Source organism: Erigeron canadensis, chromosome 1 (genome assembly GCF_010389155.1).
Source record: "Erigeron canadensis isolate Cc75 chromosome 1, C_canadensis_v1, whole genome shotgun sequence".
NCBI lineage: Eukaryota > Viridiplantae > Streptophyta > Magnoliopsida > Asterales > Asteraceae > Erigeron > Erigeron canadensis.
In genome coordinates, this window is record NC_057761.1 from 32,220,853 (window position 1) to 32,243,343 (window position 22,491).

At 34.2% G+C, this 22,491-nt stretch overlaps 3 protein-coding genes and 1 long non-coding RNA gene across 4 annotated transcripts; 2 read left to right on the forward strand and 2 right to left on the reverse strand.

The window, feature by feature from the left end:
* The first annotated feature begins 1,288 nt into the window (after nt 1–1,288).
* Nucleotides 1,289–3,121, forward strand: LOC122584973 (zeatin O-glucosyltransferase-like). The gene is made up of 2 exons (XM_043757067.1): nt 1,289–2,087; nt 2,196–3,121. Exons 1-2 carry the CDS (start codon nt 1,460–1,462, stop codon nt 2,960–2,962), a joined length of 1,395 nt encoding a protein of 464 aa, XP_043613002.1. The 5' UTR covers nt 1,289–1,459; the 3' UTR covers nt 2,963–3,121.
* Nucleotides 3,122–5,466: 2,345 nt separating this feature from the next.
* Nucleotides 5,467–13,880, forward strand: LOC122585831 (glycerol-3-phosphate dehydrogenase SDP6, mitochondrial-like). Its single transcript, XM_043757955.1, has 7 exons — nt 5,467–5,890; nt 8,815–9,288; nt 9,673–10,004; nt 10,354–10,514; nt 10,715–10,973; nt 11,558–11,882; nt 13,175–13,880. Exons 1-6 carry the CDS (start codon nt 5,518–5,520, stop codon nt 11,855–11,857), a joined length of 1,899 nt encoding a protein of 632 aa, XP_043613890.1. The 5' UTR covers nt 5,467–5,517; the 3' UTR covers nt 11,858–11,882; nt 13,175–13,880.
* A 1,485-nt stretch (nt 13,881–15,365) lies between these two features.
* Nucleotides 15,366–16,385, reverse strand: LOC122590043. The gene is made up of 2 exons (XM_043762383.1): nt 15,912–16,385; nt 15,366–15,860 (listed from the first exon to the last, which is right to left on the reverse strand). Exons 1-2 carry the CDS (start codon nt 16,383–16,385, stop codon nt 15,366–15,368), a joined length of 969 nt encoding a protein of 322 aa, XP_043618318.1.
* A 2,523-nt stretch (nt 16,386–18,908) lies between these two features.
* LOC122585859 lies at nt 18,909–20,754 on the reverse strand. The gene is made up of 4 exons (XR_006321894.1): nt 20,593–20,754; nt 20,079–20,274; nt 19,923–20,007; nt 18,909–19,117 (listed from the first exon to the last, which is right to left on the reverse strand). It is a non-coding gene; the product is annotated as an uncharacterized LOC122585859 (long non-coding RNA).
* Between the last annotated feature and the right edge of the window lie 1,737 nt (nt 20,755–22,491).

Below are 22,491 nucleotides of genomic sequence, written 5' to 3' on the forward strand. Positions count from 1 at the left end.
GACACGATAAGTCAAGTAGTATATATATGGACATGTTAAAGACATGTTAAAGACACGTTAAGGACACGTTAAGACACGATAAGACACGATAAAACACGTTAAGACACGATAAGATGTCCCTTAACATGTCCCTTATCGTGTAAGTCTTAACAGGTCTCTTATCGTGTAACCTGTTAAAAATCGTGTCGTGTTCGTGTTTGAAAAAACTAACACGATTAGCTATCGTGTCGTGTTCGTGTTTAACCCTATCGTGTTCGTGTCTTATCGTGTCGTGTCGGACACGATATGTCAGCTCTAGCTACACTATTCATGACACAAAATTTTGATAATCTATTATTTGTCATATACTCGTAATTAATAGATAGACATTTTTGGTATCTCGACCACAACTACCATTTGCAGCGATAGTCGCTGCAAATAATGCGGGTCCCCTGTCTGTAATGACAAATCTAACAAAGTAATAACAGACCCCTTGTCAGTAATCGCTGCAAATAGTTGGATATGGACAAAACACCACTATTTGCAGCGATAGTCGCTGCAAATAGTCTGGTTGAATTACCAAAAGTCTGGTCGAAATACCAGCCGCCACGTTTATCATTAAAACAAGATCATTGAGATCTTTATGATTTGTGTATTAACTCTGAGTCACTAAGCCTGTCTACCAATTTTAATACTAATATTTCATAACTTTGATTTTGACACCAGCTTATTCCGCTACGCTACTATTACTAAACATATATAACATAGGGAAATTCATACTACTATTGTATTGGCAAATTTATACTTTTGTCTGTTTTGGAGCTTTACGGTGTTAAAAATTTTCTTTATATTAGAATTTTTAAGTTGAAAATAATAATTATACATAATACATGGTTAGCTACGTACCAAATATTCAAAAAGTAGATAGAAATCCCGGTTAAAAAAGTAAATACTTGTATTATTCAAAAAGAAACTCCGAGTTACTAAGCCTAAGTACAAGCGCTTAAACAACTGGGGCAGAACTATATTAAACGTAGAGTTATTTGGGATTACGAGCCCATTGTGTTTAAATTCTGATGGCATCATCTTTTAACAACCAAACATACCTCGGAATAATTTCAATTCCATCAGATTACAAAATCAAACGCGGCCACCGGGTGTAGTGAACCATAAATAACCAAGTGTTTGTTTTCCAGCACAACTTTGTTGACCACCAGGATTTTATTCCAGAAAACAATTTCGTTCCTTGTTCATTACTATATATAACCCAGCAAAATGACATTCTTTAAAGACAAAAGGTGACTGGGAAAGCAATATTAATTGTAAGAAAAGTAAGACTGCTTTCCAAATCTTTATATTAACCACACTCATTCATTCTTCAAACCCAATCGCACTAATATTTACAAGAAAGTGAGAAACAAAAACAATCTACAAAAATCTTGTTTTCTCTCATACAAAACACTACTCTCAATAGTCAAACATGACAATCATGGAATCACAACAAACAAATAAAAACAACAACACAATAATACTAATGGTCCCTTTTCCGGCCCAAGGCCATCTCAACCAGCTTCTCCACCTAAGCCGTCTTATGACCACCTACAACCTCCCTATCCACGTCATCACCACCACCACCCACGGCCGTCAAGCCACCACACGAATACCACTTTCCATCCCCACTATCCATTTCCACCACTACCCAACACCACACTTCCCATCTCCACAACCCGACCCAAATGCCACTATCAAATTCCCTACACAACTAATCCCAGCTTTCCAATCTTCCATGCATTTAAGACAACCTTTTAATGAGTTACTTTCAAACCTTTCGCGTGACGCGAAAAGGGTTGTTGTGATCCATGATTACCTCATGGGTCCTGTAGTTCAAGATGTTAAGTTGGTTGATAATGTTGAAGCTTATATGTTTTCTTGTTGTTCTGCTTTTGCTTCATTTTGTTACATGAATGAAGCATTAGCTGGCAAGCTTAAAGTTGATGAAGAACTCGAATTATTATTAAAAGATGTTCCTTCTAATGATGATTGTTATACTATGGATGCTTGGCAATTCATTGCTTCAACAGATGTATCTTATAAGAAGTTTTCATCTGGTATACCTATTATTATACTTTGTGTATACATATACTTTTGAGGTCTTATTGATATTTGTATTTAGTTACATTTATATGTACTTTTAAATGTTTACATGAACTTTATAGGTACAATTTATGATGCAAGTAGGGTTATTGAAGGCAAATTCATTGATTTAATTCAGAAAGAAGATGATCAAAAACTTTGGGCTCTTGGCCCGTTCAACCCGGTTGAGATAACTCAGGATTCAAGTCATAAAAGACATAAATTGTTCGAATGGCTTGACAAACAAGCGCCTAATTCGGTACTCTATGTTTCATTTGGCACTACAACTTCAATAAGCAATGAGCAAATACAAGAGCTTGCTTTGGGTTTAGAGAAAAGCGAGCAAAAATTTATTTGGGTGTTGAGAGATGCGGATAAAGGCGATATATTTGAAGGTGAGGTTAGAAAGATTGAATTGCCAAAAGGGTTTGAAGAGAGGGTGGGAGAGAATGGGTTGGTGATATTGGACTGGGCGCCTCAGTTGGAGATACTGGGACACCCGTCCACTGGAGGATTTATGAGTCATTGTGGGTGGAATTCGAGTATGGAGGGTATGACTATGGGTGTTCCTATTGCTGCGTGGCCGATGCATTCTGATCAGCCACGCAACTCTATGTTGATAACTAAGGTGTTAAATGTTGGGATTTATGTAAGGGATTGGACTCAAAGAAAGGAGATGGTGAGTTCGAAGGTGATAGAAGATGTCGTTAGGCGGTTAATGGCGTCGAACGAAGGGGATGAAATACGGAAAAGGGCGGCCGAGCTTGGTGATAGGGTCCGGCAATCTATGGCGAATGGTGGTGTTACGCGGTTAGAATTGGACTCATTTGTTGCCCATGTTACAAGGTAATTGGACTCATTTGTTTGTCCTATATAAAATGTCCATATCATGGAGAGTGATGTAAACGATAAAATAGTATGAGATAATGTTTAAAAGTAAGTGCATCATAAATTATGTCAATCTTTGTAACATCATTCAACGCTTTCTAAATCAGTGTTTTGAAAGAGACGTGTTTTTATTTTTGTTCAACTGGAATTGACATTAAGATCAACATTTTGACTCATTAAATTAGATATGAACAAGTTTTTAAAAGTATACATAAAGATATGAAATCTACCATATTAATAAAATAAAATTTTGATTACATAATTTTTTTCTAAAAAAATCTTGCATGGCATCTTCTTAATTTTTTTTAATAGTTATTCTTTTTGTATTTAATTGTTTTATGACATCATTCTCTAATTTTTTATTTTTAATCCTTTTACTGTGATCTTTTTCTAAAGCCTAACTAAGCCTAATTAATGTAAAATAACACTTTTATCCAACCATATGTCAAATTTTATCAATAACGTCTCACTAATTCTATTATTTATTTCTTTTCAATACCATTTCTTACAATTTAAGTATACTTTCAAAAAACATGTGATACATTATTGATAATATCTAAAATTTTTTTGTTTTCATAATTGTGTTTCGTTATTATCATTTATTATTATGAGTTCAGTAATAACAGTTCGACATGTATGTAGTCAACGAATAATTTGTAGGATTTCGATCAATCTGGTTAACACTTTTTATGTTTTTGAGTTACGTAAATACACTTTCGCCAGAGTGTTAGTCACTTTTTTTTTGAAAAAGAATCCAATTATAGTTTGTCTACAGTCGTATGTTTTTAATTTTTATAATCACTTTTTATAAATATGTAAGTAGTGTTATTTTTTATGTTTGTCTTTTTGTATCTCATAACTAAAACATCTTTACTAGGCCCGGGTATCACCCGGATTTTTATGTTTGTCATTTTGTATTTTTTATTTTTTTTAAACGGCTTTATGTTTATCTTTTTGTATCTCATAACTAAAATATCAACAACTTTGGTTTTAAAACTTTAATTAGTTGATCCGGGATGATCCCGAATTGATTAGCTAATAGTATATATATATTTCATTGTTAAATTAACTTCTATTCATATACACCCCGCAAAATCACAAAGGATGAAAACATAATCACAACACTAATTTACATTGGAGTTATACCAATCCTCCAACTATTTTTTTATGCTTTGTTCTAATCCTATACAAATACCAAGGACTTTTAATGTTACAAATAATCGTTTTCATTACAAACAGCTGCCACATTTAAAAAGCTTGTCGTTTCTAGTATTTCATAAGCATCAACAAACCACTAGCCATCTTCGCTTGTATTAAATTTCACGTGATCATGGATTTCTAGTTTTCTACCAAATATTTAACAGAGACAACAAATTAAGAAGGGATTTGCTTTGCATCATCTGCTGACTGACTAATTGCCATACCTCCATAGCAATCCCACATTCCCACATGAGCATAGAAGATGTGTTTAATACTTTAATGACATGACGTGAAAAATGTTCATATTTCATCTTCACTACTTACAAGTTTATAGTAATTTATAACTATTTTTAACTTGTTAATTTATATACAGTTTGAGATTACTTTGTGAAATCGTTAAATAATGTGTTGCTTTGAGATTACTTTGTAAGTTTGTACAAGCAAAAATTAGAGCAATAATTAGATTGACAATGTAATTTAAAAGAAGATCACCATTTTGTCCAATCTAGACTTCTAAACCGTTTGACTTAGCTATTAATAATATCCACAAAAGCGACGAACTCTTTATTAATCAATGATCCATTGAAGGATTTGTTTTTTTTTTTAGAAAGCCTTCCAAATTATCGAGCACCCAAAAAAACTAATATAATAACCTCATGTTAGTTATTTATACATATGTTAAAGTATTTTATATGTAAATAAAAAACTCTATATCAGGGTGGAGCTAGTAGAGGGACTGGGGTGTTTAGCCCCCGCCAACCATTCATGTCTTTCATTGTAAAACTAATTCATAGCCAATTAATACAAATGTCTTTTTGAAGCAAGTCACCCATAATCTATAAATGTTTGATTTCTAGTTATCATTGTTCAAGTAAAATCTTCATATTTAGTCTATAAAAGTAAACAATCGTAATAAAATTATATTTTCCTAACATTTTATTAAATTGTTATGTTTTTCACATTATATTATATACAATGATGAACGATCGAGAAAAAAATACGGTTGAGTCCCTCTCAACGGATCAAAATTAAAATATTTGTATATATTGTTACTACATACACTTTCCGTATATACATAAATAGTTCAAACAAGTTTCGATTTTCTTTCTAAAAAAACTAAGGAAAGTTTTATATTTTTCAATTAAACACGCATATCATTTCCCCGATGGTCGAAATCTTTTCTTGTAAAAAAATGACATAAAAAGCTCTTTTTCTTTACACAATACATACACAAATCCCAAGTTATAAAAAAAAAAGGAAGACCAACAACAAAAAGTCAAAAATATCCTTCTCCTCTCTCTGTCTCTCTCTAAAAAAATGGCGAGTTTTTTTCGCGCGCGGCGCGTGAGTCTTACGGCAGCAGCGACGTTAACAGCCGCAGTAACCGGATCCTACGTGGCACTACGTATTCCTAACATCTCATCAAACGATCTCAATAATAATAAAGCATTAAATACAATAAGAGATAAGATCATTAACAATCCGGTGGTTCCGTCACGTGATTTTCAACAATCGTCACTAATCGGTGCAAATCATTCAAATCCGCTCGACATTTTAGTCGTCGGCGGTGGCGCCACCGGCTGCGGCGTCGCACTTGATGCCGTTACTAGAGGCTTACGTGTCGGCCTTGTGGAGCGAGATGATTTTTCCTCTGGAACCTCTTCCAGGTCTACAAAGTTGATTCATGGAGGTAGTTTTTGATTTGTGAAAAAAATTTTTATTTTGTTTTCCGAGAAGTTTTATATTACGTGTATGTATATATATATATATATATATATTTATATATTAATTGTATGTATATTATAAATTATGAATATGTATGTTGTGAGTTGTGAATAGCTTCAAGTAAAGCTGTTTTAGTTAGATTTATAGTGATTTAGGCGGACATATGCTAAAAACGATATATATATATATATATATACTAGCCTTGTACCCGCCCTATGCGGCGGAACATAGGGAAAAAACACTGGTTAAGTAGTGGTACTGTGTTATTACATGAATGTATGATTCAACTCAAGTGTTTCTTAGTCCGGCTGAAAGTGCAAACCGCCGTTGTTGTTTTAGAGTGTGCGTTTTTTTATGTTGATCAATTATTAAATTCACTAACGCAGGTATTTTTTTGGTATACTATGTGAGCAACTGCAGGGAAGGGAAGAGACACACGTAAGGTTTTCTTTTTAAGGTTTTTTTGGAATTTCAGGGATAAAGTGTTTGATGGTAGTATAGATTAAAAGGGTAAATTAGAGATTTTAAAGGTAGAGTGTTAAATTTCAAGGAGGGGGGGGGGGGAGTTTGTTTATATAGATAGTGTATTTATATATATAGATAAATGTAGGTGTATATATGATTGTTATTGTATAGAACATTTAGTAGACTGACGTTTGAGCAATCGATGATGTGATCATGAATTGTTAATGACTTTTTAAGAAGAAAATAAAAACATTCATTGAATTGAGAGGTATTTAGGCTGTAGGCAGTTGTTTATGGCTTGCTGATTGCTATGACGTATGGACAGTTAGTCGATTGTGACGTGGGAGTAATGATGATGTGATTCAGATGACTTTTTCAGCCGAATTGAAATTGTTTTAGTTTGATTTTTAGTCGATCTGGAAGCTATTATGTTATGCAAGTGGTCGTTTAGGATGTTACATGTAAGAATTAATGTCGATGAGGTGATCATGAATTGTGAATAAATCAATAAATTCCTAAAGCTTGTTTCAGTTGATTTGGAAGCCGTAATGGTAGTTGTTTAGGGTTAGGATGCTACAAATTGTCCAGACGAGCTTCATGGTGTTGATTTGGAAGCCGTAATGGTAGTTGTTTAGGGTTAGGATGATACAAATTGTCCAGACGAGCTTCATGGTGTTGATTTATACATCTATTGGGTAGCAAGACTCTAATAATATGTTTTAAGTTACTTTGGAACTTATTGAGCTAAATGTTTTGTTTGGGTTGAGTTTTACCTTCATACCTTTGTAAATACTGGAAATTGAGAGTTATTTAGTATCTCCTATTCTTGTCTCCAGCTGTATTAATCAATTATATGATATTGCAAGGAATTTTATTTAGGCGCTTGTTCAGGGTCAGGATACAGTGAATCATGTACACAAGTTATATTATACTGATTTATACATCTGTTAGATTCTGAGATGCTTATAGTCTGTTTTAAGCTAATTTGGAAACTACTATTAGACATTTGCATCTATTGGATACACGCAACATGCTTTCTATGACATCCAGTTGATGACGACTTGTGAGTATTTGTTGATGCTTCGAAGCCTGCATCATGAGCTGTGACTTGCTATTTGCTAATAATATCTCAAATTGGTTTTTAGTTGATTTGAAAGCTATTCACTAAGCGGTTTTGGTTAAGATGCTACAACCACAAGCTCTATTGTGTAAACTTATGTGTCTCATGTGTACTGGATTCTGAAGTGTGATTTAAGTTAAGTTGGAAGTTAATAAGTTATTAAGCAAAATTGTTTATTTGAGCTTTCGTATTGCACTTAAACACTTGCATATAATGGGATAATAGAAAGATATGTGCCTTAAAAGATTCCTACACCATTAATGATTGAAATATAAAATATTACATCTATATTTTGTCACTCCTCGTCTTCTTGATTTTAGAACTTGTACTCTCCCTTTTATGCACATGTATCATTTTTCAATAGATGGAATTATATACTTATTTGAAAGCTGTTAGATAGGGCTCTAGTTTTGCAACTATGATAGTTAATTTAGTTGCTTTCTAAATTTAAAAACGATTTTGAGTATTTTGTTCCATTACGCTCTATTTGTGGTGGAGTTATTAGTAGATTATCTTCAAATATCTCGTGTTGAGTCCTTTTTGAATAATGAGCAATATTTTGTGATGTCCACTTTCTGCATGAGCATTTCACTGGATTTTGGCTGGTGAATTGTGAGTCAATATGACCTAGAAAGGATGGTGTAAATGTTTAAGGACAATTTCAGTTCGTGTTTCCTTCGAAGTTTTGTTTGTATTAATAATTATCATTTACAGCTAGTTCATATTCAAATCTCTTTAGGGTACTCCTTTCGTAATTGTGAGCAAATCTGAGTTATCCCCAATTGGTCAGGAGCCAGGATGATCTCTCTGGGTTTTGGCGTGTACATTGTTATTGATTATGACCGTTGAAATGATTACCCCTTCCCAATTAAGGAGCTGTACTTTCACTCTGGAATAAGTGGGTAAATTTTGAAGTTAATTTTGTGGACTTCGGGTTTGAGGGAGGAAATGATAGCTATACTAAACTGGATAGCTTGTATTATTATGTCACTGGGTTTAACATATAAGTGTATCGTTGTTGCCTTTTTTGGGAATGGAGGAGTATTTGTTTAGCTCAAGGGAGCTATTAGCAGTTGATGGCAATAAATAGTAAGTCCAAGGCATAAACTACTTCTAAAGGCAACTACTTAGACAAGAATAATGAAAAATAAGGAAATGAATAAGAGCATTACAAATCTCCATATTAATATTTTTCATCAACAATAAACTGAAGGGGACATCCATTTATATGTAAATAGTGGATATCACCTGTTGTTTTCTTTTACCAATTCAAATATCTGTACTCATTATTTTAAACTTTGCAGGTGTTCGCTACTTGGAAAAAGCCGTATTCAATCTAGATTATGGGCAACTAAAGTTGGTTTTTCATGCTCTAGAAGAGCGTAAACAGGTTATTGATAATGCTCCACACCTGTGCCATGCCTTGCCCTGCATGACACCATGTTTTAGCTGGTTTGAGGCAGTATACTATTGGGTGGGCTTGAAAATGTATGATCTAGTGGCAGGCAGGCGTCTACTTCATCTGTCTAGATATTACTCAGCACAAGAATCTGCTGAGCTATTCCCGACACTTGCAAGAAAAGGAAAAGATAGAAGTTTGAAGGGAACAGTAGTCTATTATGATGGACAAATGAATGATTCACGGGTTAATGTTGGCTTAGCATGTACTGCTGCATTAGCTGGTGCTGCCGTACTTAATCATGCAGAAGTTGTATCTTTTCTAAAAGAGGAGGGTGGGGAACGGATAATAGGAGCACGAATTCGGGACAACTTATCAGGTAAATTAAACACCGTTTTTCTTATGTAAACCAAATAGCTATCTAAGTTTAGGTGACACATCATTGGCTATCCAGACTTGCATTGTCACATTATATATTCCGGCACTTGCTGCTTATTTCATATTAAATTTTGTTTGAAAGGGATATTTCATGTTGAAATGAACTTGGATATTTTGTTAGATTCTTATTACTTCAATGAGAATCTAACCTTTAAATAAAATGATTTACAAGGTTTGTAGGCGTTCAATATACTATCATATCAACTGAATTTATCTTATTGCATTCAAATTGGTCTGGAATTCTGGAAACAGGTGTTCACTTCGATTCTTATTTGCCTATTTTTTAATTGAAGTATTTTGTTTTTATTTGGTTTTGAGTTTACAGGGGCAGAGTTCGATACATATGCCAAGGTTGTTGTTAATGCCGGTGGACCATTTTGCGACTCTGTTAGAAATCTGGCTGATAAAGAAGCAAAACCGATGATCTGTCCCAGTAGTGGTGTGCACATTGTGCTGCCCGATTATTATTCTCCTGAAGGAATGGGCTTGATTGTTCCCAAAACAAAGGATGGACGAGTTGTATTCATGCTCCCATGGTTAGGAAGGACAGTTGCTGGTACAACCGACTCTAATACAAGCATTACTATGCTACCAGAACCTCACGAGGATGAAATTGAATTTATACTGGATGCGATCTGTGATTATCTTAATGTTAAGGTTTGCAGTTTTTATTTACTGGTGGCAAATGGGTTGGTCGGGTACTGAGTGAAAACGACTAGTTTTGTTGATGCAATTCGAAACAGGTTGGATTACGTTGACCCAAACACTTTTTGCTCATAAGTTTATATTTTTTAAAAATAACAAGGACGTCAAATATGATTACAAATCTGTTATTTCAGTAATAGTCTAATGTTTTGTATAAAATGGTTTTTAAATCTTCTATTTTAAATACAGGCTACTTTGAACTTGTTAGTAATGGATCTAAAGTGCCATCTCTTGTGACCTCCTAGATTGCCAGTCTGTTTTTTTTCCTCTGCATCTTAACTTGTCTATGCTTATTCTGTAGGTACGGCGTACAGATGTTCTTTCTGCTTGGAGTGGTATCCGGCCTTTGGCAACTGATCCAAACGCGAAGAACACGGAGAGCATTTCAAGAGATCATGTTGTATGTGAAGATCTTCCTGGTTTGGTCACGATTACTGGGGGAAAGTGGACTACATATAGAAGGTACCTTTTGCAATGTGATTGTTAAAAAATCTAATCATATACGACAGTAAAGTGTTCGGGTTAACACAACCCAACCAGGATAGAAACTAACCCAATTTACCCAAACTTGTTTCAACCTATTACGCAGTCCGTTAATCTCTAGGTATCAATTGTTAAGTCTTTATCTTACTATCCTAATACTAAACTTGAATCAACTTCAGCATGGCTGAAGATGCAGTTGATGCAGCTATCAAGTCTGGGAAGCTGAACCCAGCAAACAGCAGTTTGACATCCAATTTACGCCTCGTGGGTGGAGATGGATGGGATCCTGCATTCTTCACCGTGCTTGCTCAAGAATATGTACGGATGAAGGTTTCACACACTGGAAAAGTTGTTCCTGGAGTCATGGACACTGCTGCTGCTAAGCATTTGTCTCACTCGTATGGTACCATGGGTGAAAAAGTAGCTTCCATAGCTCAGGTTTTCTTCTTATCTTTACTACATGTTCTCTATCACCCAGTTTTAATTTGCTTACATACTAGTATTTTATAGTTATTTGATTAATTCTTACAAGATATCCTAAGTTTTGGGAAATTTGCTTATTGGGATGTCTCCTAATCTGTGTGCTAAAAGATTACTGTAGTAATTTTGATGCACAAATGATTCATTTAGTTTGTATTGGTCCTACTTTTCCTTCGTTTACATCTGAATTTAATCTTATACATATGTATTTGCCAAATGATCCATTTGATCATGTTCTATTGGCAATCTGAGAGGGTGTATTTTTTATTTTCAGCAGTGAGAAGGCGATTGCATTTCGCCTTTTTTGTTTGTAATGTGTGGCAATTGGGAAAATTTAGGATGTCATTATGATAACCTGTAAAAATTTATTCTCTGATCTTTGAAATTTGCAACATGATTTGTTTTTTCGAATTTTTTCGATCAAAGTTTACTGATGCACATTTTCATTCTTGCAGAAATTTTATAAACTTACTTTGGTTCCATAATTCATTTATATCATTGAAAGGGTTTTAATGCATGTATCTACACTCCTATTCATGTAGAAAGAAAATCTTGGAAAGCGTCTTGCCCATGGGTACCCGTACCTTGAAGCTGAGGTGGCCTACTGTGCTCGGAATGAGTATTGCGAATCTGCAGTGGATTTCATTGCTAGGCGATCCCGACTTGCTTTTCTTGATACTGATGCAGCAGGCCGGGCACTCCCCCGTGTGATCGAGATATTGGCAGCTGAACACCAATGGGACAAGCAAAGGCAGAAGCAAGAGTTCGAGTCAGCAACAAAGTTTCTTGAATCTTTCAAGTCATCCAAGAATGCCCAGTTCTATGATGGGAAGCATACATAGTGAGATATTATTACAGTCGCTCCTGGTATGTATTGGCTGTTTCATATACTCTTAGAAAACTGTAATATTGCTATTTAAGCGGGCTTCTATTTCAGGCTGCAGTTTATATTGTATATATATATATATATATATATATAGGGGTGGGTTATTTGTATTACAAGCATTTAAAAAAGTACAAAAAGTAGGTTTTTCCTCCTTCCTTCCATCTCCGACCACCACCACCACCACCACCATGATCATTTCCGACCACCATCATGATCCTCCGGCGACGGCGACCATCTCCGGCGAGACTTACACATGTGTAAGTTAATTTACACATGTGTAAGTTAACTTTCCGACTAGAATCCGGTTCGTTTTCGGGTGGATACCGTACGGGCCAGAGGCCCTCATCTAACCGTCAAGGGACGCATATGGGAATCGTATGGATTTGATGGGCAGCGATCCAAGAGATGGTGACGGTTTTCTACGGTACTGGCAAAACCCTTACTGTCGGCGTCGTGGTTGGGATGGTCGGAAATGATGGTGGCTGGTGGTGGTTGTCTCGCGAAGGAAACAACCTAGACATTTTAAACCCTAATATGCTAAAAAAGTTGTACTTGCACATGTGTAAGTCTCGTCGGAGATGGTCGCCGTCGCCGGAAGATCATGGTGGTGGTCGGAGATGATCATGGTGGTTGTGGTGGTGGTCGGAGATGGAAGGAAGGAGGAGGAAAAACCTTGTACTTTTTTAAATGCTTGTACTATAATTATCTTTCCCCTATATATATATATATATATATATGGGGAAGGGAATATGAGGCTGTTAGACACCTAAGTTGGGTGAAAAACCTCTCACATACCTTTTTTTAAACCATAAAAATCATGGGGGGCCAAACATTTATTCAAAATATTAAAATATTGGTATGTGAGGGGGTTTTCACCAAATTGGGTGCATAACAGGCCTATACTTACTTTTCTCATATATATATAATAATTGTAACAATTGTAACATACTTTCAAAAAGTTTAATTCGAGGTTATCTTGTAACTTAAAAGATTTCCACGTGCCATATGAGCGTAATTTCATACAAAAAAAATATTCAAGATGGTTTAGACTGGGTAACGATGTCGCGTCACTCTAAAATCAAAAGGTTTAAAAGTTGCTTACATATATCATTTTTAAGCATGTTACCTTATACAATTTGCCCTTATGGAAATGATCAAGTCATATGCTGTTTTAGTGATTACTCATTTAGTTCCAGCCCATTTGGCCCATTTAAAGGATACCCAAGTACCCCGAATAAAATATACATTAATGATGTTTTGCTCTATGTTGTAGGTTTGTAATTAGCTGACTCCAGGAAGCTGGAATTTTGGTTTATCCTTCGGCTGGATGTTCACCTTTCTCTCTGGTGTGTTGTTAAGTCAATACTTCATACCACGTGGTTATAGCTTACGAATTTTTAAGCTCACCCTGATGAGTTTTTCTGACTTCCCAATTTAGACAGACATGGAAAATAATGCTACATGCAACGTCCTTTTATGCAGGATTTAGTTTCTTGAATTGAGGGTAGTAGCACCCTTTCAGAAAATGTGTTTTATGTCATTGTCCCAGGGTACAAAATTATTCATTCTTCTTGAGCTTATTGGATGTTTAATTGTAATGCCCTCTGATAGCTCATTTTTCATGTCATTCATGAGATTAAATAACTTGTGACAATGTCTTGCATATTATCAATCAACAATGATGGTTGTACCTAATTGTGAAGTCGAATTTGCCAGTTGTGACGGGAGTTGGATATAAATATGATCTGGTATGCTAAGGTTTGGTATCGTCTGTGATCTGTCCGAATAATTGGATCCATTATAATTTGTTGGAACACGGCCCGGAACACCTAAGATTAACCCATTATGGCACCGACTAATTTAACAGTCCAACTCACACGAAACATCCATTTCTTTTTATGTCATTTAAGCATTCTTTTGAAGCATCCAGGGACATTAATGTACTTATTCATAATGCAACTTTTCTTTTGTTCATCTTATTCCTTTTTATGTCGATTTTATCTTTATACATTGTAAATAAGCTAACTATTTCTTTCATTCTAGTGTTTTGTAAGTGAGTTTGTTATATATTCATTTCTTCCAATGAAAACAATACTTTCTTTAAAGAAAAATTATCAACTGTGAAATTATAATGTATTCTTTTTTATCATATGGTTGGTGGCAAGTTATTGTTCGCTGGTAATAAATTGGAGTGGGGGAGTTATTGGTTTATGACTTATTAGATCAAACTTGTACGTTGTGCGGGACTAACCGTAAAAGTAAATTAAAATTAACTGATAATTACATTATCATCATAGTTTATGATAATATAAAAATAGTCAAATTACAATTGATGCAAATAATAAAATTATAATTTATAAATATATAATATATACTATCAAATATGTTAAAGCATGACTAATGAAACGTAAATATTTATAAATCATAAATTTCTTTTTCTATGATCTATATATATTAAATATAATTTAATAAACCAACTCATTTAAAATAATGATAATTCATTGAATTAATAAAAAGACGCAGTCTAAAGTATCTTTGCGCTCATATATTATTAAAATACGGAATGTTAGTTATTTATAGATAAGTTACAAATATAGACTTAAATATCAAAAATATATGTTTGAAATTGATAAAGTAATTATCTAATTTAACATTGATAATGTAATTGGTTAGTAAATATTATATGCATTTATCAATATAATCTAGTTTTATATTATATTAAAATAAATTATATTCCATGTTCAAAGATAATTAAATACAAAGGAAATTAAAAAGAGATAAGTTACAAAGATCGACAATATATTATCAATGTCTTTAAACTAGTTTTAATATTCAATTAATATCTACCATAGTTTGCGAAATATAAACAAATATTAAGTTAGATCAAGTGCTTTGTGCATAATAATAAAAGTTAGAGGTCAACGTGGCAAATGAAGTGCCACATGAGAATTAAAAAAATATAAACTTAATGCTTTTTATAGATATATTGACATTTAAGCAAAAAAACCTAAGCAAAAAACCTAGTTGACACGAAAAGAGAAGTGTCACATAGGAGAAAAAAACTAAGCTCTCTTAGTTATATAAAGAGATATCCAAAAGAAAGTGGATAATCATGACTGTAATAATATATATCTGCTAATAAACTGGATGGATTAATGTTTCATAGTGAGGGGGATAGGAGTCATGTAGCCAAAATTTCCATCTCTCCCAAATTCCACCAATCAAATACCTTTAACTCAATTTTCCTTTTCAACCCTCCCAACCAACCCTCCCAACCATTTTCAATGGCATTCATGACTTTCTCAACCCTCCCAAAATTTTATTTTTTTCTTTTTCATTTAATTTAATCAAATTTCTTCTTTTTTAATAAAAACTTAAATATTTCATTAAAATTAAACTAAACATTACATAAACATAAATTAAAAAGTACATAAATTTAAATTCTATATTTCTAATGAAGACAACTAAATCAAACTCGCAACTGATGGTGGCTGCATCACTGGATCATCAAGGTATGATAAGTCTAAAGCCGATACATGCGTCGTGAGATCATATCGGAGCCGATGATGCACGTCCTCGTCTTGTAACTCCCGGTATGCTTCCGGGTTATAAACTCTTGGCACCGGTGGATCCATAATATGAACCGGTGATATTGTCCGCCCGTTGTCTTTGATGATCATGTTGTGTAGTATAGTACACGCCCACTCAACATCCTCTCTTGCAGCCACTTGTAGTCTTTTAAGTTTCTTTTCATCTTGTTCTACTGGTTGCGGATAAGCTTTAACAAACGCAACCCACCTAGGATAGATTCCATCGGTAAGGTAGTAACCACGCTTGTAATCATGTCTATTTACGCTAAATGAACTGTCTGGCGTGGATCCATTACGCTCGTTTTGAAACAACGACGATTGCAAAACATTGACATCGTTGTTCGATCCAGCAGGACCGAAAAACGAATGCTAGATCCACAAGTCATAGGAAGCAACACATTCAATAATAATAGTAGGTACCTTGTGATCACCCCCCATGTATTGCGCTTTTAAATGTTTAGGGCACATCCTCCATTTGATGTGTGTACAATCAAGATTACCAAGCATTCCTGGAATGCAGTGTCTTTCTTCATGAGCTTGTTTGATGAGAGCAACGTCATGAGATGTCGGCCTACGTAAGAACTCCTTTTGATATAAATTGATGACCGCATCACAAAAGTACTCCATGCTCTCGCGTCCCGTTATGGCAGCCATACATAAATACTCGTCATACGCGTCTGAAGGTTTACCCGTATACAGTTGCTTGATCGCCAACGTACACTTTTGAAGAGCGGTGCAACTTTTTTTACCCCGTGCGTCGTACCCCTCTTGAAAGTAACTAAATTTAGCTTCAATGTCACCAACAATCTTCAAAAACAACCTCTTGCTCATGCGAAAACGATGACGAAAAAATGGTTCGTCAAACTTTGAGTCTTCAACGAAGTAGTCACGCATTAGTATCGCGTGAGCTTTTTCTCGGTCTGTATCGATATACCTACGAGTGTCGGAAGAGGTGTCGGTATTTTCAAGCTCGGCGTATACTTGATTAAAAAACTGAAAAGTACTCCCCGTAGACGAATCGTCTAACTCCGGCGGAACACAAAATGAAGAAGATGAGGAAGAGGAATCCAATTTTTAGTAATGTGGTTTTTTTTTTGTGAAAGTGTGAAAGATATGTTTTTGTTTGGTGTTTTTTTGGTTAAAAATGAAGTGTATATATAGATAAAGAGGTAGGAGAATTTTTATTTTTTTTAATTGGTGTTCAATGGTCAAAAAGGTTTGGCCCCCAATACCCCACGCTCCTCCTAACATTAAAATTCCTCCAAGCTGTGCAAGGCTTTAAGCCCGCTAGCCCTCATCCCGCTCTCATGCAGTCTTGATGGCGGCGGTGTTCACTCAGCGGGCTCCTCAAGCCGTGAGGCATGTCGCTGCCACTCCCTTCCCCATAATGAATTAAGAGTATAACTTACATTAGATAATGAACTATTTGGATATTCTGTCGAATGCCTTCTTGACTTCTATAGATTTGGGGTTGTCTACACTCTCCATTCAAACGTAGAGAATAAATTGAGTATGCATTACTATTTGAGTGTTTGGGTTTAATTCACTTATTAAATTCTTTCTTAATACATTCTTTTAACATGACCGCTACTTCTCCTTTCGCTTCTTCAAATGCTTTCGTTTTCTTGAGGGGGTCACTTTCCACCCCTCCTTTAACCCAAAAACATTCATCGATTATTAATATTTCGTTTGGATCCACACGTGTTTTGGATTTCATCAATATTTTTGTCTTTTATAGTTCATGCTGCTTCTTTGACGAGTTGCTTTCATAGAGCTGGGGTAAAGTATAATAGTTAGACACATTTCTAGCGATGACAAAAACACCCGCATCTGATGGGGAATCTAATATCTGAACCCGGTTTGACCGGGGAATCTCTGTGTTGACCGAAGATGGAGACGGGTATAGAGATGTAATTTTATTCTTTGATGGGGATGGGGACAGAGATGGGAAACTATAAATCCCCGATCCACATACCCGAATCCAAAAAAAATATATCATATTTAATAGGTCACATTAATTTTTTTCTATATATTAAAATCAAGTTTAGAACTTAATTGTTTAAAAGATTTAAACCCCAATGGCCAGGCGTTTCACTAAACCTGCTATGCGGGGCCCGGGGGAGTTTATTCTAAGGTCTCGAGTTCGAGCCTTGGTAGGTTCTCCTCGACGGTATTTTTCAATAAAGGAGGTGATATGGTGAGAAAAACTATTTAAGAGCCGCTTAGTGCAGTACCCTTTCGTTGTGTGATTAGCGTACATCATACGCGTCTGAGGTAAAATTCACTTAAAAAAAAATAAAAAATTATGTGTCATATTTTATTTATCAATTACTTAACATAGATATAAGTTTGTAAATAGAATTATATTTATACTTTATTCAAAAAATATCTCCAATTACACGATAAGGATCCTCAATACCCGATGAGATATAATCTAATTCCCCGACGGAAATGAGGATAGAGATGGAGATTGCAAGTGGAAATCGGATATGGAGATAGGGATCGAGATTCCCAATAAAACTCGCCCATTGTCATCCCTACTGACATCTCTTTTTCCTTTATAAAAACATCTTTTTCCTTTATAAAAACATCGATTAAACTTATTAATGTATTCACTTATTTCAATGATCGACCTTATGTTTATTGCCATGACTTAAAGGAGATCGACCCTTATGTTTATTATAGTCGACTTTTTTTTCTTTCTTTTATTGTCGACTAGATAAAAAAAAAAAAAAACAAAACTATATAACTGTTAAAGTGAATATTTTTTTTATAAAAAGAATATATAAGTTTGTAGGGAAATAATTGTTACGATAGCAGTTTTAGCCCATTATTTATATATAGTGAAAAGTTATTTTGAGAACTTTTTTTTTACGAGAACCTTTGAAACTTTTCAAATCAAGCCCAAACGATTATTCTTTACATGAAAAATGTGTTTTGATTGTTTTCTGAATAACTTATGTGTAATTTTGAAGTTTATAATTGTGTGGATGCATGGATTATCATCCATTATACAATTATGTGGAGATTTGGATTCTTGATCACATGTGTACAAATATTGTTATGATTACATGTGATCGACTTGCATACATGTGATCATAGCAATATTCGTGCACATGTGATCAAGAATCCAAATCTTCACATAATTGTATAACGGATGATAATTCATGCCTCTACACAATTATAAACTTCAAAATTACATATAAGTTATTCAGAAAACAGTCAAAAAACAATTTTCATGTAAAGAACAATCATCGATTGAGCTTGATTTGAATACTTCTCAAAAGTTCTCGCAAAAAAAGGTTCTCAAAATAACTTTACCTATATATATATATATAGTAGATGGGCACCCGCGCGTTGCAGCGGTACTTTTTAAAAAACGATGGTTAAACGTGATGGTATATTTCTCTTGTGTGAAGGTGCAAACAAACTCATGAGTTGTATATGGTAGAAAATATACAAGATGAGGCAAATCTTATTTTAACTAAAACAAATGGAGATAACATAGTATTCAACAATGATAACATAGTATTTTTAGGATCAACCTTTTACAAAAGATTCTTTACCGAGTAAATTGCTCTTTTTTGATGATTATTTGGTAAAAAAATCTTCATCAGGGTAGGTACCTGCAAGTAACAAAGTAGAAATGACTATTCAAGTGGTAGACTGTATGATATGAACTATTGAACTTGATTGTTAAACTTTTTGTCCATAAACAATATCTTCCTATTTCATCCTTAAGTGACACAACAATGCAATTAATTAATACATAGTTTAGTTGATCGGTCAAATTCAGCTTTGAGCGAATAAAAGTACATAATTAAAATGTCAAGCAGTATAAACATTTGTGTGTGCCATATCATATATGATTTGTTTTAGGATAAAACCCAAACGGATTAATTCAATAGAAACATCCAAAACATACTATATAACTTGATATGCCCAATGAAAAAAAAAGTATATATGAAAAAAATGGTAATTAGATGAAAACTCTCTTATCCCATGTACCATTTGGTACCGACTAATCCCCCAGCCACGCTAGTGTCCAGGTAATTCTCGAACCCAAGACCTTTCTAAGAAGTGACGGCTAATGGTCACTGGGCTATTACCCAATGTTATGGAAAAAGTATATATGTCGACATGATTTTAGACAAAAGTCAGGTACATGCGTAATGGGATACGCATCCATTTTTCAAATGTAGCAGCATAATGAGCTAAAATTTGGCCCATAAAACTATCAACATTAGATGGAATAAATCACATAGATACACAGCTGATTTGGCCCATAAAATCATTACAGCTTATGCTTTACAATTTTTTGTTAATAGAGGTCTTACTTTGTATTATTATGTACTACTCATGTAACAAACAAATTTGGATGATATACATAGCAAAAAAAAAAAAAACAAAGTTGTAGAGAGGTAAACTAACCTGAATGCAAGGGCAAGATGGTTGAGAGAATAACTCTATGGGCATTGGTTGCATCCTACCCGGTACCCACTCAGAACAGAAATACCTAGAAAAAACTTAATAATTACATTTATTTTCAATATAATGCATCTTTGAAGAATATAAATAACGTCTTACTGAAAGCCACGTTCTCCCGACGAAGGATTGTTGAACATAGTCCGACGATCTAAAATCCATTATCGTGCTTTAGTGTAGGCGCCATCCAAACCACCATTAGGCCCTTCTCCGAGAAGATGCACTCAAATGTAACTCAGGGTCGTGCCAAACATTGTGTTATGACCTTCCATGTGTAATCCCAGCCACCATCTTTGTTCTGTAAATCCCAAATGACATATATTTCAAACTAATGAAAACGTTTTAGACATCTTTTCCTTATATAGTACTCGTAATATTTATTATTTAGTACCCAGTTATGATATATAAGTAACAAAAGATTTCTTTTTATGTTCTGCTGGAAAAACGTTGTTAAGATGCCCTGTGATATATAGGCATATAACCTGCATATTTTTGTTGATATACATGTAGATTTTCTAGTGTTAATATGAGGTACTTAATTAACTGGATCCGTATATTCAGACCTACCATATGCAAACTATCTAATGAAAAATAATCATAAAACATCAACATTTACCTAAAATATTGGACCGCTAGGCCCATTAGCCTGTAACACGCCAAGTAAGTGAACACACCTATTGTGGCCCTTAATTTGCCATAAGATATCTTTTCACCGTCCTCTACCTTCACCTAAGGTATTGTCTTTTTTTTTACACTTTCCATAAGAATAACGATAACACATTTGACATTACAAAAGCATATGAATATAATAAGAGAAAGAAAGTCATACATAAATCTTAGACTCCTTTCATGTAAATACTACAACCCCCAAATATATGCTCTGTATTGCATACACTATATCCCTTGAACATACCAAGTCTCCTTCATCGACTTTCCACTTACGTAATGTGGACACTATAGCAACAGCAAACAGGGGAGAGGCAGAAACTGCATTCGATCAAATGATTTCACGCTAAGTTATTTTATTAAGTAATGAAACTGAAAGCGTGTGTTAAGTCATATTTATGATGAATGTAAGAAGTAAGAAACATGATACATACACGTGCAATTACTAATGTCTGATCATAACCTTATGGCATGGTTAAGTACATAACAAAGTTAACATTTCAAGAGAACTAAATTTTAAATTTTCTACTATAACCAGTTAAAATCAATGTTGTTAACATGAAACAAAATAGCCAAGATTGAGTGGAAACATACCCCTAAAAGTGTGTATATGCAAGGGTCATTAGAAACACTAAAAGCCACCATAGTTCAATAAAAATTTATAAGAATAAAATCTTTAAGCTCATAAATACAAAAACAATAATAATAAAATAATAATGGGGAGGAACGAACCGATTTGTAAATATTAAAAATATGCAAAAGATCTGATTTCTGACGGTGGGGTGGGGATGGATGTCGCTGATGGTGGCGGTGCAAAAGATCTGATCTCTTTATGTATGCGAGGGTGATGCCAGTGTTGAGTGCTCCTTGCGATGATGATGCCAATTTATGGTTGCGGTTGTGAAAGATGGCGCCGATGGTGGTGTTGGCGGGGTGGTGATGGAAGGCGGTGGGTGGATTGTGAGAGACATGTTTGTTTGTGTGTGTGTGTTATGGTTTGGCAGGAGAAGAAAGGGGGTAAATGAATAACGTCTAGGGTTTATCGTGAGCAGGGGTATTATGGGCTGGAAAAAATTGCTTAATTTCTTAAAGTCAATACCCTTTATAAGGGTTTATATATTATATATATATGTATATATATATTTTTTTTGTTGTTGGTATTCTTTTATTACTCATTTATTATTGTTTTATAAATATTGAATGCGACCGTCGACACATGAGAGTTAGCATTGTAGAGTGGACATGGTCTGGCTTAAACCATTTCTAACAATATTTTGATTTAATATTTATAGAAATTTGTATTTAGATTACTTATTAAAACCATTCACACTAATTATTTTTCCGACAAAAATGATCCAATATGATCATTTGTGGGCAACATATAATTTTATAGAAATTCTAAAACTCTTTGACTCATATATATATATATATATATATAGGAAAGATACATATCTATATCTATACAACTAATAAAACAATAAGAATCCTAGTTTTATAAAGCCATCCAATTCAACTTAAAAATATTTTTAGACTTTGCTACATAAGAATTTTCTTACGTGTCGCCTCCATATTTTTTTTGAATATTTATATACAATATAATTAAATAATAATATAAATATATTTTAAAAATATTTTTAGACTTTGCCACGTAGGAATTTGCTACATTATCGATTTACATTTGATTTATTTTTACACAAATGGTGTTGTTGATGATATCAAAATACCTTAGGGTAAATGTTCTCAAAAGAAGTGTTTAATAACTACGGTAGGTTGAGTGATTGTAATATTGACATGTCAGAAAAGTCAAAAGGTGACCAGAATTTAACCATGAACTATAACATAATCAATT